This window comes from Pseudorasbora parva, chromosome 9 (assembly GCF_024679245.1).
Source record: "Pseudorasbora parva isolate DD20220531a chromosome 9, ASM2467924v1, whole genome shotgun sequence".
In the NCBI taxonomy this organism is placed as follows: Eukaryota; Metazoa; Chordata; class Actinopteri; order Cypriniformes; family Gobionidae; genus Pseudorasbora; species Pseudorasbora parva.
The window spans coordinates 15,747,161-15,764,312 of NC_090180.1; the positions used below are offsets into that span (position 1 = coordinate 15,747,161).

The 17,152-nt window shown below is 37.9% G+C and overlaps 1 protein-coding gene across 1 annotated transcript; it reads right to left on the bottom strand.

The window, feature by feature from the left end:
* Nucleotides 1-6,590: 6,590 nt before the first annotated feature.
* bpnt2 (3'(2'), 5'-bisphosphate nucleotidase 2) lies at nucleotides 6,591-14,196 on the bottom strand. The gene is made up of 5 exons (XM_067454104.1): nucleotides 13,464-14,196; nucleotides 11,772-11,931; nucleotides 11,482-11,577; nucleotides 11,076-11,237; nucleotides 6,591-8,131 (listed from the first exon to the last, which is right to left on the bottom strand). Exons 1-5 carry the CDS (start codon nucleotides 13,800-13,802, stop codon nucleotides 7,875-7,877), a joined length of 1,014 nt encoding a protein of 337 aa, XP_067310205.1. The 5' UTR covers nucleotides 13,803-14,196; the 3' UTR covers nucleotides 6,591-7,874.
* Between the last annotated feature and the right edge of the window lie 2,956 nt (nucleotides 14,197-17,152).

Consider the following 17,152-nt stretch of genomic DNA (forward strand, 5'->3'; position numbering starts at 1 on the left):
TGGAGTAGAATGCATAATGATTATAGGATAAAGGGTCTAATCTATCTATCTATTTATTTATCTATCTATCTATCTATCTATCTATCTATCTATCTATCTATCTATCTATCTATCTATCTATCTATCTATCTATCTATCTATCTATCTATCTATCTATCTATCTATCTATCTATCTATCTATCTATCTATCATGTCTTTTTCACAAAATAACAAAAAAATACGTTTATTTTATATTTATTCTCCTAGTTTTTCTCAGTCTCTTTGGTGTATTTTTTTCAGATCACAGCATTTGAAATTCTCAAAAACTACTTGTTCAACCTCCACGTCATAAAATCAAATTCTCATTGTTTTGAACAAATTGCAAATGCTTTGGTACAGTCGTGCAATTGATAAGGTGTAACCGTCTGCTGTTTATGTCATGTTTATCATAATGTGTTAGGCTTACTTCTCATTGAATAGTCTTACCCTTCAAAACATATAGGCATTAGTTCCTTGCACAAGTCATTAAATGCAAAATAGTTGAACTGGATATCATAATGCGTTGTGTATTTTTTATACATTTCTATTAGACTTTGTGTGTGTGTGCGTGAGTAAATGTGTGCTGAATTGATGAAATACGGAGGAGAATTTAGAATTTCTGTAATTAGGATAAATGTAAAGGGACCAATCAACCAATGATCAACCAGTTCTCTAAAATAGCTCTCTGAGATGCATCTCACAAACCATTTGGCAAGCATGTATACTGTAGACAGACAACAACACAGTGTTACAATTTAATTATAATGGAGGAACAACCAGGAAACAAACAGGGTCAACAACCTAAAAGAAGAAGAGTTGAAGGTATGGTGGAAGGGTACCAACGCAAAACAGTGGAAGAAGTAGGAGAGGTCAAGATTGTAGACATGTTTCTTTAAAGTAAGGGCCATTGTGGATCATGTCAAAAGGTTCAGCCAAATGTTGAGAAAACAGCCATGTCCTCAATCATTCACATATTTGTAGAACAGAAGAGGCATGTAATCAAACAATACTTGTAATGCTTTATTGCATTTTACATTATACAATAAATATATTTTATAGAGACATAATGAAATACACAAACACACAAAGGCTTATATGTGTATATATAGAGTCTACTGTCTTTTTCTGTATATCACAGTATTGTACTGTAATTTGCTGACAGACCAACAGTAAAAGTGTAACTGTGAATCCTTTCTCAATCAATATCCCACGTAGTGTAAATTTATACTGCTGAAATGTAATATACACTGTGATTTTTTTTTATTTTTTTTTTAATTCCGGTCTCTAATTGAAAATTTTCAGTTAGCCGAATTGAGTATCTGTAAATTAATTGCATCAATTCACAGAATTTCAATTTGGCCAACTGCAAAATTTAGATGTGATCAGTCACTAGAAAATGTTCAATTGGAGCATTTTTTTAATTTATTTTTTACAGTGTATAGACACACCTAAAAGATTATTAGGAACACCTGTTCAATTTCTCTTTAATACAATTATCTACTCAAAAAATCACATGGCAGTTGCTTTAGTGCATTTAGTGGTGGGGTCCTGGTCAAGACAATCTCCTTAACCCCAAACTGAATGTCAGAATGGGAAAGAAAGGTTATTTAAGCAATTCTGAGCGTGGCATTGTTGTTGTTGCCAGGTGGGCCGGTCTGACTATTTCACAATCTGCTCAGTTACTGGGATTTTAACGCACAATCAGGGTTCTAGGGTTTACAAAAAATGGTGTGAAAAGGGAAAAACATCCAGTATGCAGCAGTCCTGTGAGGGAAAATGCCTTGTTGATGCAGAGGCCGACTGATTTAAGCTGATAGAAGAGCAACTTTGACTGAAATAACCACTCATTACAAACGAGGTATGCAGCAAAGCATTTGTGAAGCCACAACATGCACATTCTTGAGGCAGATGGGCTACAACAGCAGAAGACCCCACCAGGTACCACTCATCTCCACTACAAATAAGAAAAAGAGGCTACAATTTGCACGAGCTCACCAAAATTGGATAGTGGAAGACTAAAGGAAAAATGTTGCCTGATCTGATGAGTCTCGATTTCTGTTGAGACATTCAGATGGTAGAGTCAGAATTTGGCGTAATCAGAATGAGAACATGGATCCATCATGCCTTTTTACCACTGTGCAGGCTGCTGGTGGTGGTGTAATGGTATTGGGAATGTTTTCTTTGCACACTTTAAGCCCCTTAGTGCCAATTGTGTATCGTTTAAATGCCACAGCTTACTTGAGCATTGTTTCTGACTATGTCCATCCCTTTCTGACCACCATGTACCCATCCTCTGATGGCTACTTCCAGCAGGATAATGCATCATGTCACAAAGCTTGAATCATTTCAAACCAGTTTCTTGAACATGACAATGAGTTCACTGTACTAAAATGGCCCCCACAGTCACCAGATCTCAACCCAATAGAGCATCTTTGGGATGTGGTGGAACGGGAGCTTCGTGGCCTGGATGTGCATCCCACAAATCTCCATCAACTGCAAGATGCTATCCTATCAATATGGGCCAACATTTCTAAAGAATGCTTTCAGCACCTTGTTGAATCAATGCCACATAGAATTAAGGCAGTTCTGAAGGCGAAAGGGGGTCAAACACAGTATTAGTATGGTGTTCCTAACAATACTTTAGGCGAGTGTATATACACTATACTAGAGTGCAGTGAATTTTCATTCATTATCATCAAAATTATAGCCATAGTTTACATCTGAACATATCTGACAACATGACATTTTGACTGTCTTGTTTGTGAGCAATGACAAAGACTGATGTGTTCATTGACATAAATACACACTTTTGAGAGAAAAACTAAGGATTTTGAGCAAGTTACATGCTGGTGATCCATTGTATGGTGCTGTTTGTACAAATTGTTTTGAGAAATGCAAATTGGTTTGCAAATCTTAAGGATGTTTAAAGAAATATACCAATGCGACTGAGAAAAGCTTCATAGTGACATTAAAAATTCATAGTCGCAAAATGCAATTTGATAAAAATACATTCATTTTAATAGAATAGTTGAGTTGACTGTAAAGTAAATCAACATTTTATTAAAAACATCCATTCTGGAGCATGGGCCAGATGAATAAAGAGTGAATTCCCTTTAGCACATCAAAGAAATGGCAGGAAGCCTTTTAGCAACACATCAATATGACCAGTGAGATAATAGATAGTAACTATGAATAATGCAATAATCCATAAATATGCTCATCATGGCAGGAATCAGCAACCAGTCATGTTTATCATTTTTGATCATGATACACGTACATCTGTTACATTATTAAACAATATGCCTACTCTTTGTAATCATGTCAAACTTTTATTTCGAACATATGAATCTGTCCCGCAGACTGATCTACTGTAAATATGGATTTGTTCTTTCTTCCATAAAAGCCATCTCGGGGGATTGACATGACTTGTCTAATTCCGCTTCCTCGCGGGGGGTTCACTGGAGTGGAGGATCTGTCACAGAGGGTTAGAATGGCATGCTGTGATAATTGAAGACATCTGCAGGAATGTAAAACGTGAGTGTTGGAGAAAGACAATGTGGAATAGCTTGCTGTGAAGTGCTGGCAAACTCATTTAAAGCTGCATGAATGTGATGAAAAACAAGAATCGAGTGGCTCGGTTTCACTGCCTGCTGTGTCCACGGCACACTCCGGTTCATGTTTTAATATCTCACTAGAATTTGCTTTTCAACAATTCAGTTTATGCTGGTCAAGAAATTAACTATGCATCCACATTCCTAAAACATATTTTGTTGTTCTACTGCGTGTATAAAAACATGATATAAAACTAACCTGCCACCTTGTGGTGGAGAAAAACAGATGCTCTCTTTGGTTCACATCTTTACAGTGTGTAGACAAGAACCATTTTAAATATGTGTTTATAATGTTTTGAGAAAATTCCAATATTAGAATAAAACCATAGAATCTGAAATGGTTCTGTCAATGTTTTTGTATACTCAAAACTTAGGTTTAGGTCACTCTAAAATGGAAATTACATGATTTGGTCACTTTCAAGCCATCTCAGTGAAATTCTCAAAACTTCTTGTTCAACCTCCACATCATCAAGTCACTTGTGCACATCATAAAAGTAATTTATCTTTATTTTAAACAAACTGTGAGAACTGTATACTGGTTATCATTAAATAGCCAAAACATCTAGGCATTCCTACCTTGCCAAGATTGTAGTTTACCCAAAAATGAAAATTCTGTCATTAATTACATACCTTCATGTCTTCCGACACCCGTAAGACTAAGAACCGTAAAAGTAAGAAATCGATTGTAGAACTACTGCAGTGAGATGTGCTTTTTAATTACATTTTTAGTACCTTTTATCGGTCTTGAGAGAGGAAATTACCATTAATGCCAATGGAGGCCTAAAAAATAACTTAATTTGTGTTCCGAGAATGAACAAATGTCTTTCATGTGTCAAACGACATGAGGGTAAGTAATTAATGACAATTTTCATTTTTGGGTGAACTAACCCTTTAGCCATGACCTTATGGCTGAGTCGGGTCAAAAGGTACAGCCAAATGTTGAGAGAACAACCGTGTAAAAGTTTAATATTTTAAACTTTTGTAGAACAGAAGAGACAAGTAATCAGACAATACTGTAATGCTATATTACAGTAGTCCACTTGCATTTTACATTATAAAGTAAATATACTCACCTAAAGGATTATTAGGAAATCGTTCAATTTCTCATTAATGCAATTATCTAATCAACCAATCACATGGCAGTTGCTTCAATGCATTTAGGGGTGTGGTCCGTGTCAAGACCATCTCCTAAACTCCAAACTGAATGTCAGAATGGGAAAGAAAAGTGATTTAAGCAATTTTGACTGTGGTATGGTTGTTGGTGCCAGACGAGCCGGTCTGAGTATTTCACAATCTGCTCAGTTACTGAGATTTTTTACGCACAACCATTTCTAGCGTTTACAAAGAATGGTGTGAAAAGGGAAAAACATCCAGTATATGGCAGTCCTGTGGGTGAAAATGCCTTGTTCATGCTAGAGGTCAGAGGAGAATGCCTTATTACCATTGTGCAACAAAGTGGTAGTGGTGGTGGTGTAATGGTGTGGGGGATGTTTTCTTGGCACACTTTAGGCCTCTTAGTGCCAATTGGGCATTGTTTAAATGCTACAGCCTACCTGAGCATTGTTTCTGACCATGTTTACCCCTTTATGACCACCATGTATCCATCCTCTGATGGATACTTCCAGCAGGATAATGCATCATGTCACAAAGCTTGAATCATTTCAAACCGGTTTCTTGAACATGACAATGAGTTCACTGTACTAAAATGGCCCCCACAGTCACCAGATCTCAAACCAATAGAGCATCTTTGGGATGTGGTGGAATGGGAGCTTCATGCCCTGGATGTGCATCCCACAAATCTCCATCAACTGCAAGATGCTATCCTATCAATATGGGCCAACATTTCTGAAGAATGCTTTCAGCACCTTGTTGAATCAATGCCACGTAGAATTAAGGCAGTTCTGAAGGCGAAAGGGGTCAAACACAGTATTAGTATGGTGTTCCTAATAACCCTTTAGGTGATATTTTATTGAAATGAAACACTCATGTACAGTGGGCATGTCTATGTCTGTGTGTATACATACATAGAGTCTTTCCTTTTTCTTTTTATCACACTACTGTAATTTGTTGACAGACCAACAGTATGTGTAACTGTGAATCCTCTCTCAATCAATATTCCATTCCCACATAGTAGCCTAATGTGTAAATTCATAATATATTTAAAAAGTATAAATGCCATACAGATAAAGTGCAGTCTTGTGAAATTTCAATCATTGACATCAAAATTGTAGCCATAGTTTACATTTGACCATCTGACAGAGAACACTGGTGTGACAATGACTAAGCATTTTCACTATCTTGTTTGTGAACAATGACAAAGACTTGTCATTCTGATGGCACTGATATGTTGACATAAGTACAAACTTACGAGAGATGAAGTAAGGATTTTAAGCAAGTTGCATGCTCCTGCAGTAATCCATTGTGTGGTGGCCTACTAACTGTATTGAGAAATGCACTTACTGGTTTTCCAATCTTAAGGATGTTGTGCAATCCAAAGGGATGGGGTTGTGTAAGAAAGTCAATATTGACAACTTTATAAAGTAAAACATCTAGCTTCCACCATGACAGCTGTATTCAGAAAAATGTAATGTTATCTGGCGAGAAGTGTTTTAAATTGCAAGAGGCATTACTTCGTATGTTGAATAAGAAGGCGGTCTGGCGGGAATTCGGAATCTACATTTTACTGTCTTATGTATTTGTACAAAAAAAAAAAAAAAATCGACTGACAACTCGCCAAAATGCCTTTATTTACCCCCCGGAGTTGAGTGGAGTAAGTTTATGATGGATGTAACTTTTTTGAGATTCAAAGCCGTGAGCCCTTTTCACTATAAAGCTTGAAAACATCAGGATATTTATTAGGCTACTATAACAACTCCAGTTGTGTTTATCAGAAAGAAGAAAGTCATATACATCTAGGATAACTTAAGGGTGAGTAAATCATGGAGTAGTTTTCAAGTGAAATAAACCTTTAAGTTGTTCCCATTTTATTTAATTTTAATTCATTTTTAATTTCAACTAAATGTTATGAATTGAACAGCTTGTAAACATACTCCTCCACAAGAAAAACAAGACAACCATTAAACACTAAAAATAGTATGCAATCATGAAAGAAATTTTCCTTATATAGAACTTTTTGTGTTCTTTAAATTTGAGTCAAGATCCCCTTTATAAAACCCCTATGAACTGTTGTACATTCCCTCCACCAAAGCGTTAATTCACAACTGTATTTCACCACATCAAAACGAGGGCTCACTCTTCATAAAACCCTTACACTTTATTTATTAAACGCAGAATGATGATGTCAATCAATGTGATGCCAAATAACATGCTTCAAATCTCAGACAAGATCTGTAAAAGGGCGCATGCAGATTTGTTTTCTCCCCATTATTCTTTCTCTTTTTTTTTTCTCCATGCACACAATGTTTTTGTCAGAAGGGAAACAGTACATGACTATCCAAAGGAACTCCACAAACAATGGACTGGGTATGAAAACTCATACAAAAATATGTTTTTTAAATTGTCAATCACAGTGAAAAACCCTACGACAAATCAACATCTGAATGAACGCTGCGGAGTTTCTATTCCATTTTAACTTCCAACTTTCCTTGGAAACAAAACTAGACTTCAATCTTAACATACTATATTATAGATTTTTTATTTACAAATGGTGCTCTGTAGTCTAATCACACAGCAATTCGGGTATCAGTGTATAAACTGTACAAATTGAGATCTGACAGAGCACTGGAAAAAACACGGCATCACGGGGAACAATTATGTAGTCAATCATGTGAAGTAGTGCTACGCACAAGGACGTCATATTCAAGTCTTCTCTGGATTCACAGTTAAATCGTCACCCAAAACCATTCAAACCTGGTTTTACCAGACAGTTTGGAAACATCATCCTCAAAAAACAAACATAAAGTAGAGCTAACGGTTCACCTTGGAATTTAATTTATTAAAATAAAGGTGACCTCGTTGACCCCAGCACTTTTACTTCCTTTACACTTGCTTTAAACGTATAACTCTAATGATCCGTACAAGCCAAAGGCACGCTTCCTTTGTATAAAACCTGCAACACTTCTCAAACTTGTTTGGGTATTCTTTACACATTTAATTGAGATACCGGTTTGGATCAGTTGTCTCGTGTCGCAATCTGATTTCCTCATATTTCTACACACCTGTGTGGAACTGAAGAAAATGGAAGTGTTAGGGACAGGACCGGGCGGTGATTTAATATTGTTTGTTTTATTCCCAAGGAGGGAGTCTTTTCACCAATTCCTTATGGTCAGTTTGGATGCTGGCCAGCAGGCCGCCCGTGTTTCCTTCTGACCCCGAGTAATCAATCTGCTCTCCTTTCAGAGTTGTCATTTGACCACCAAGAGACCTCAAGATGGCGTCGCCCGCACAGATATCCCACTTTTTGATGTAAGTCACGTGGATGTACATATCGGCCATCTCTTGTTCATTATCAGTGGAGTCTAGAAGAGCCAGCACCTTATATCCTGTGGGGGAACACAAAGATTTCTAAAGCAAAGTACAGATGGATTTTCCCCTGCCACACTCATTGACAACTATTTCTAAGTCAATAAGAAAAAAAAATAGAATGAAATAGAAACATGAGGGTGTGTAAATAAGGACAAATTTCTCATTGTATTCCTTTAAAAAAAGTAAACTTAAAAGTATTTAAGATTTGATCAAGTACATTTAAAGGGATGATTTATCCTCATTTACTCACCCTCATGTCGATCAAACCCATAAGACTTTCATACATCTTAGGAACACAAATAATTTTTTTAAGAAATCTGAGACTTCGGTCTCTCTATTGACAGCCTACGCACTACGACTTTGACACTTCAAAAAGTTCATAAAGAGATTGTAAAACTAATCCAACAAGCAGTTTATTTTCAAATTTAATTTACTTTTATTCAAATAAATATTCATCAATGACATCTTTTAATGTAAACAGAAGCTCAAAGCACGTTCGCTCAATGTGCGAGAACCAATGAGGATAATTTCTTGTATTACACAGCACATATGACCTTCGGCAAGAACCAAGTGTTTCAAGGATTAACAAAAGGTTTTATGGGTTTGGAATGACATGAGGGTGAATAAAAACAGAATTTTCATTTTTGGGTAAACTATCGCAAATGTTTCATTTAAAAACAATAACATTAATATATATACAGTGCCTTGTGAAAGTATTCGGCCCCCTTGAACTTTGCGACCTTTTGCCACATTTCAGGCTTCAAACATAATGATATGAAACTGTAATTTTTTGTGGAGAATCAACAAGTGGGACACAATCATGAAGTAGAACGAAATATACTGGATATTTCAAACTTTTTTAACAAATCAAAAACTGAAAAATTGGGCGAGCAAAATTATTCGGCTCCCTTAAGTTAATACTTTGTAGCGCCACCTTTTGCTGCGATTACAGCTGTAAGTCGCTTGGGGTATGTCTCTATCAGTTTTGCACATCGAGAGACTGACATTTTTGCCCATTTCTCCTTGCAGAACAGCTCGAGCTCAGTGAGGTTGGATGGAGAGCGTTTGTGAACAGCAGTTTTCAGTTCTTTCCACAGATTCTCGATTGGATTCAGGTCTGGACTTTGACTTGGCCATTCTAACACCTGGCTATGTTTATTTTTGAACCATTCCATTGTAGATTTTGCTTTATGTTTTGGATCATTGTCTTGTTGGAAGACAAATCTCCGTCCCAGTCTCAGGTCTTTTGCAGACTCCATCAGGTTTTCTTCCAGAATGGTCCTGTATTTGGCTCCATCTATCTTCCCATCAATTTTAACCATCTTCCCTGTCCCAGCTGAAGAAAAGCAGGCCCAATCCAAAAGCTGGGGATGGTGTGTTCAGGGTGATGGGCTGTGTTGCTTTTACGCCAAACATAACGTTTTGCATTGTTGCCAAAAAGTTCAATTTTGGTTTCATCTGACCAGAGCACATTCTTCCACATGTTTGGTGTGTCTCCCAGGTGGCTTGTGGCAAACTTTAAATGACACTTTTTATGAATATCTTTAAGAAATGGCTTTCTTCTTGCCACTCTTCCATAAAGGCCAGATTTGTGCAGTATACGACTGATTGTTGTCTTATGGACAGAGTCTCACACCTCAGCTGTAGGTCTCTGCAGTTCATCCAGAGTGATCATGGGCCTCTTCGCTGCATCTCCGATCAGTCTTCTCCTTGTATGAGCTGAAAGTTTAGAGGGACGGCCAGGTCTTGGTAGATTTGCAGTGGTCTGATACTCCTTCCATTTCAATATTATCGCTTGCACAGTGCTCCTTGGGATGTTTAAAGCTTGGGAAATCTTTTTGTATCCCAATCCGGCTTTAAACTTCTCCACAACAGTATCTTGGACCTGCCTGGTGTGTTCCTTGTTCTTCATGATGCTCTCTGCGCTTTAAACGGACCTCTGAGACTATCACAGTGCAGGTGCATTTATACGGAGACTTGATTACACACAGGTGGAGTCTATTTATCATCATTAGTCATTTAGGTCAACATTGGATCATTCAGAGATCTTCACTGAACTTCTGGAGAGAGTTTGCTGCACTGAAAGTAAAGGGGCTGAATAATTTTGCACGCCCAATTTTTCAGTTTTTGATTTGTTAAAAAAGTTTGAAATATCCAATAAATTTCATTCCACTTCATGATTGTGTCCCACTTGTTGTTGATTCTTCACAAAAAATTACAGTTTTATATCTTTACGTTGGAAGCCTGAAATGTGGCAAAAGGTTGCAAATTTCAAGGGGGCCGGATACTTTCGCAAGGCACTGTATGTGTGTGTATATATATATATTTCTGTATAATTTTGTGTATGAATATTAATAGCAACATTTAATTATAGTACTTAAATCTTGATATTAATATTTGTACAAGAAAAAAAATATTTTACACTATTTTTCAAAAGTTTGATGTTTTTGAAAGAAGTCTCTTATGGTCACCAAGGCTGCATTTATTTAATTAGAAATACAGTAAAAACTATAATAAATGGGAAATTTTACAATTTAAAATAACTGTGTTCTATTTAAATATATTTAAAAATGTAATATATTCCTGTGATGTCAAAGCTGAATTTTCAACATTATTACTCCAGTCTTCAGTGTCACATGATCCTTCGGAAATCATTTAATATGATCATTTGCTGCTCAAGAAACATGACTTATTATCATCATCAATGTTGAAAACGGTTATGCTTCTGAATATTATTTGTGGAAACCATAATGCATTTTTCAGGATTCTTTGCTAAATAGATAAACAGCAGCATTTATTTGAAATAGAAATCTTCTGTTAAACATTTTAAATGCCTTTACTGTCACTTTTGTTCAATTAAAATCTTACTGACCCCAAACTTTTGAATGGTATTGATATTTATTCTAAAAAAAAATTCAAAACATTCATTTCAACAGGAGATGATCTCCCAGAATGCAGTACCTGCGCCCCCTGCTGGTATAATTTCTGTATTGTTTCCAAAGGCAGCTTGAACGAAGCTCTTCACCTTGCCCGAGTGAGAGCGTGAGACGATCACCTTAGGAGAGTTTGTGTTGTAAGAAGCACGAGGTGCCACATTGGATCCTTCTCCCACAAAACCCCATGCTGAGAACGAGAGAGCATGTTTGAGCGTCACAGTATGAATCCATTAAAACAGAACATTCAGAACAGTGTAATAATGACTTTACTGCCCTTATAGACAATAATAAACTACTGTAACTGCCTCTGAACACAGCATTGTCAAACATTCCTCTGAACACAGCATTGTCAAAATGGTTCCTGGAACCTGTATCCAAAGCCACCAGGTAATCTGGTTTTGAATAGGTCAGTAAAGCTAAAATAAACACACCTGTGTACCCAGTGAAGGGTTTGTGGATCACACCTATAACAGGATTGCCATCCACAGCCACACACACCATGGTGGTGACATACTTCCGTAGATCTTCTGTTAAAAGCACAAACAGGATTTACATCCTGGTACAGCACTTAAAACTGTTCCGCCTATTACAACTGCAGAACTTACACAATAAAACTACAAATCCTACATAGATAACCAACACAAATAAAATGGCAATTCAAGATTATAATTTTATTCCTCTTTTTGGTGATATGATTTATAAATAAAGAGTCGCACCAGACCTGTGTATTCCTGAGTGGCGTCCAGTGGATCAATCCACACCGTGATTTTGTCTGCAGGAACCTCCTTCCCCTCGGGGATCTTGGCCAGGATTTCTTCAGGGACGACACGTGTCCACAAAGTGGCCTCACCCTCTGCGTTCGCATGTTCTTCTGAGTTCACCTGCAAACATAGGAAAGAAAACCACACGTTGAAAAACATTTACACAGTGATTTCTGTTACTTAACTTGGTGCTAAACACTGAAAAAGTAATAGTTCAGGGGTCTGCAGTGTGAGCATTTCAGCCGCATTTACAACATTCTGTCGGATCTTTTACTCATACCGAAAATGTCCGGTAGTCAGGGCCGTCCTTGAGGCGGTGCAACTGGTGCGACTAAGACTACACGCGAAACAAACATATTTTACAATGTTATTTATATTCAGGTGTTGTGCCGAATTTTGACCCCCCTGCCAAATTGTTACCCCCCTTTGAAGTTGCTACTTCAAGTTGAAACTGAACACCTGTTCTGGATGCTGATTAGTTCAAAGTTACATGTGCAATGCAGAACTCCCATCACGTTACATTTGTTGCATAGCATTGTTTTACAGGGATCTTTTAATGGATGAATGGTATTTAAAATGTTGTGTTTAAAAAGAAATAGAGTGATAATCTTTTTCTTCCCTATTGTGGCATATATGCGAGTAAAATTGCTTTTCAAACAAGAAAAAAAATGTAAGGTGGGACTTGATTTTGTAAATCAGGATTTGATTGGATGGTTGGATGTGAGTGACAAGTTGTCCACCCCTTGTGTCAGTAAACAAGTCTTCAGAGAAGAGATGAATAAAATAAGCGCATTAATAAATAAAAAAATAATAGAGGAATATTCCATATAGGGCTGTGCAATATTGACGTAAAATGCGATATGCAATATGTTGTTAAATAATGTGATATTCAATATGCGATATTGCTATTAGTGTGTAAAATCTATTTAAATTATATTACAAAAAAAATATTCTTAAAAAACTTACTGAGAATGATACCATTTGTTTGACATTTATTCTGGGAACAGGAAACATCGCTACAACTTCTTAAAGTGACCAGCAGTGTTTTAGCAAAAAGTTCTGTTTAAAAAATGAGTGTGTGTATTTGGTAGTTCGAGTGCGTAACAAAACACGAAACAGAACTGAAAGGATCACATGCTTTTTCATAGGTATGCACGTTTCGGTGTGTGTCAGACAGCAGACTGACATTAGTATAATAAACTCTTTCTAACGTCAAGCAAGTCACATAAGTAACAGGAGTTGTGTGCCCAGTCTATTCTCGGCTATATACCGAACTAAAACATACACTTTTCACAATGTTGAAGTACCCTATTAAAATCATTCAGATACTGCGTCCCGTTGCGATATGCATATCACGATACGTACATTTGCGATATTTCGATATATTACACAGCCCTAATTCCATAAAAAAATAAGACTTGCCTAATTTGATTTTAACCTTCTGTGGCTACATAGTGAAAGATACACTGTATATTTAAAGGGCATGCTATATTGCTACATTCATTATGAGTTAACACTAGCACAATGAGTCACTGTACTGGTGTAAACTCATAATGAATGTAGCATTGACTATATTAACTGTGTACCTTGAGCGGATTATGGTTACCACGACATTTTTATACAGTCCATCCTCGAGCACAGATCACCTGTACCTGTATATAAGGATAGGTGTTCTTGACCAGATAGAACATCTTGCGGTGGGAGTTCAGATCACCCAGCGTGAGCTTTTCACTGACACCTTCTTTTGTGTTGCCCTTCGACTTCTCCTCCAGCGTGTTGTCCTCCCGGATCCTCTTCACCTCCCGTCCGCCCTGCACCGCAGCCTCCATGGACAGCGCGAGAAGGTCTCTCAGATCCACAGTCGACTTCTGCCTGAACGAGGAGAATCTACTGGATAAAACTCCCGCGTATAGGTGATAGATGACACCGACTCCAAGTATGCAGAACACGGCTATGCCGAGCGGCGACAGCCGGATACCCATCGGAGCCATCGCAATAACGGACGTGCGAGTGAAGCCAGTGAATATGAGAACAGGACAACGGCTGTACTAGACGTGCTCCTTTTTAGTGAGCATTTGCACGCTAAATTGAACACAATTAGAACACAAGCGATCACAATGCTAATCAAAAGTTATTTCCTCCACCGGCGAAGTCTAAGGTCGAGCGAAAGCTTCTTCATCGGTTTTTAGTATATTTCGCCACAGACTTATTACAAATGTCTGCTTTCTCACAGTAACGGATCCATCACTGACAGCAAGTAATATACTGACTGTCTGTTCCACGTCCACTGCTGTGCCAAGCAGGGCCGAACTGACACTTCGTTTTTCTTCCAGGTCAGGAAGAACCAGAACCAGTGTGTGTTCAGCACGATAGAGCGCCCTCTACGGCTTCAGCGTCACAATCACAATCACAATCCGAATATGAATGCACGACCCATACATATTTAATTAATTAATTATTTAATTAACCACTTATGGTGTTTGGTACGGGGTCAATATGACCCATATTGAAAATAAATGGGAAAATAAAAATGTTTTTTATATTTCATTTGAACATGTAGGCTACATACAAAAATAAAGGCCTGGTACTAGAGCACAAATGCAATGTTTTTTGGTTTTATTTACTTAAAAAAAAATATTATATTGAATAATTATATTTATTATTTAAATAACATTACAATTATTGTCTTTTAGTGGTAACTTATGTGGCATTAATGCAAAAATAAAAATAAAATGTTCAAAAATCGGTTCTTTAAAAGACTTTGAACAACAAGTATATTAAAAACTTCTACACAATAATGATTTTATGTATTTTACCCCTAGGGGGGTCCGGGGGTATGCTCCCCCAGGACATTTTGTGTGTGTGTGTGTGTGTGTGTGTGTGTGTGTGTGTGTGTGTGTGTGTGTGTGTGTGTGTGTGTGTGTGTGTGTGTGTGTGTGTAAAAGAAATCATTAAAAGGAACTTTCTGGAGAGCTTTGTGCAAAGAAATGGAGAAATTGAGTCTTACATGATATGTGAAAAACTGCTAGGTTAAGAGCATATGCTTTGCAAGTTTACAGTGTTGTAGTATCAACAGGTAGCGACATCTAGCATCCATTTACATTAGGCTACTGTTAATTAGTCATCACTTGTATTACCTTACGTTATAGTGACCCATACAATGTTCCAAACATAATATGCACACTATCAACTTGCAATTAAAAAGATTTATTGTTTCATAGCAACGTTTCGATCTTGGGATCTTCCTCCTTTCCTGAGGAAGATCGCAAGATCGAAACGTTGCTATGAAACAATAAATCTTTTTAATTGCAAGTTGATAGTGTGCGGGACTTCTCCTTTTCAATTGATGATAATAGGACTTATTTGTCCTGCTCTCCTACGCACCTATCACACACAGGTGTGCAACGTTTATGTGATTGATCCAAACATAATATGCCACATGAAGAGACAGTGCAGCATATGACAGTAGCAACAGCTGAAAAGATTTTAATTATATTTAATATTTATAAGACGGGAGTACACTTTCCTGTAGTCTGGCGTAAAATGTGTCTTATACTTTCATTTTTTGGCACTCTCCGTCTGCCATGGCACTACTTTTTCTAGATATATGTTGGATATATTATAGCCAAGAAATCTAGACGCACCCTAGTGGCAGCAAATCTAATCTACCCGCGAGTGTCCTCTAGCAACTCTCAATACACTTCTTAGCTGTAAATGCCAAACTTTGGTAGGGCCAATCACAATGTGTATAGAGTCGGTGGGCGGGGCTTAACATAAGAGACAGTAGACACAGAAACTGGCGAACGGCAGTCTTTCGAATCAGCTTTGACCGCGACTCTGGACGACTTGAAGCTTTTCTCTGAGAAAAGAACAAAGAACGGCACTGAAGACATTCTTAAGAAGGAAAGATGTGTTTCCAAAAGAGTTTTGCCGACCGGATACGGCGAAAGTTTAATCTGTCAACTAGCTCTGGTTGGTTGTAGCGCTATCCAACTGCATGCTCGCCGTGCAAAGGGAGTTTGAAAGACAACTGTTTATCCCGCCCCTCGAATTGAGCTCTGTGAATGGTGAGTTTCCAGACCAAACATCTTGATGTGGGTCTGGCTTGTCAGGCTAGATATATTACATTACACTGAACTAATTCTTTCGGTTTGGGAGAAGACATAAAAGCCCGCCCACACTGACAATTTAACTTACCGAAACAGGCCAATAAGGATGCTGTCTGTCTTACATGAGCTTCAGGAGGCACACGCACTAGTACACACACACAAGGTCTCTCGCTCCCCTCCCTCTCTGCGCGCTAAATGATTTGAATATCTTGTCTCGCATGTGCGCGTGGTTCTGGTGTCTCTCTTGTCTCGCATGCGCGCATCGCTCTAGATTCTGGGAGATTTTAACTAATTTGCGGGCATCAGGGAGCCGCCCGCTATCAGTATGCGGGAGACTCGTGATGTCTGCACTAAGCAACTGACTGCAGGCACATCAGGACACAAATGAGCAGGCTTATGTGCCGGGGATGAGCCCTGGAGAGCCCTGGCCCAATTTAACTAAATTATATATAAAGGTGTTCAAATACTTTTACTGTATACAGTGAGGATAATAAGTATTTGAACACCCTGCTATTTTGCAAGTTCTTCCACTAAGAAATCATGGAGGGGTCTGAAATTGTCATCGTAGGTGCATATCCACTGTGAGAGACATAATCTAAAAAATAAAAAAGAATCCAGAAATCACTATGTTTTTGAACTATTTATTTGTATGATACAGCTGCAAATAAGTATTTGAACACCCAAGAAAATCAATGTTAATATTTGGTACAGTAGCCTTTGTTTGTAATTACAGAGGTCAAACATTTCCTGTATTCTTTCACCAGGTTTGCAAACTGCAGGAGGGATTTTGGCCCACTCCTCCACACAGATCTTCTCTAGATCAGTCAGGTTTCTGGCCTGTCGCTGAGAAACACGGAGTTTGAGCTCCCTCCAAAGAGTCTCTACTGGGTTTAGGTCTGGAGACTGGCTAGGCCACACCAGAACCATGATAGGCTTCTTACAAAGCCACTCCTTGGTTATCGTGGCTGTTTGTTCAGGTCATTGTCATGTAGGAAGACCCAGCCTTGACCCATCTTTAATGTTCTAACTGAGGGAAGGAGGTTGTTCCCTAAAATCTCCCAATACATGGCCCCAGTCATCCTCTCCTTAATTTGCAGTCGCCCTGTTACATGTATGAAGCATGATGCTACCACTCTCAGGCTTCACAGTAGGGATGGTGTTCTTGGGATGGTACTTATCATTCTTCTTCCTCCAAACACATTTAGTGGAATTATGACCAAAAAGTTATATTT

Coding starts and splice junctions, on each gene's coding strand:
- bpnt2 (XM_067454104.1), bottom strand. CDS start 13,802: ATGGCTCCGATGGGTATCCGGCTGTCGCCGCTCGGCATAGCCGTGTTC. Junction 11,932..13,463: donor ACACCTATCCTTATATACAG/GTACAGGTGATC, acceptor CTATGTTTGCAG/GTGAACTCAGAAGAACATGC. Junction 8,132..11,075: donor TATACCAGCAGGGGGCGCAG/GTACTGCATTCT, acceptor GTTCCCCCACAG/GATATAAGGTGCTGGCTCTT.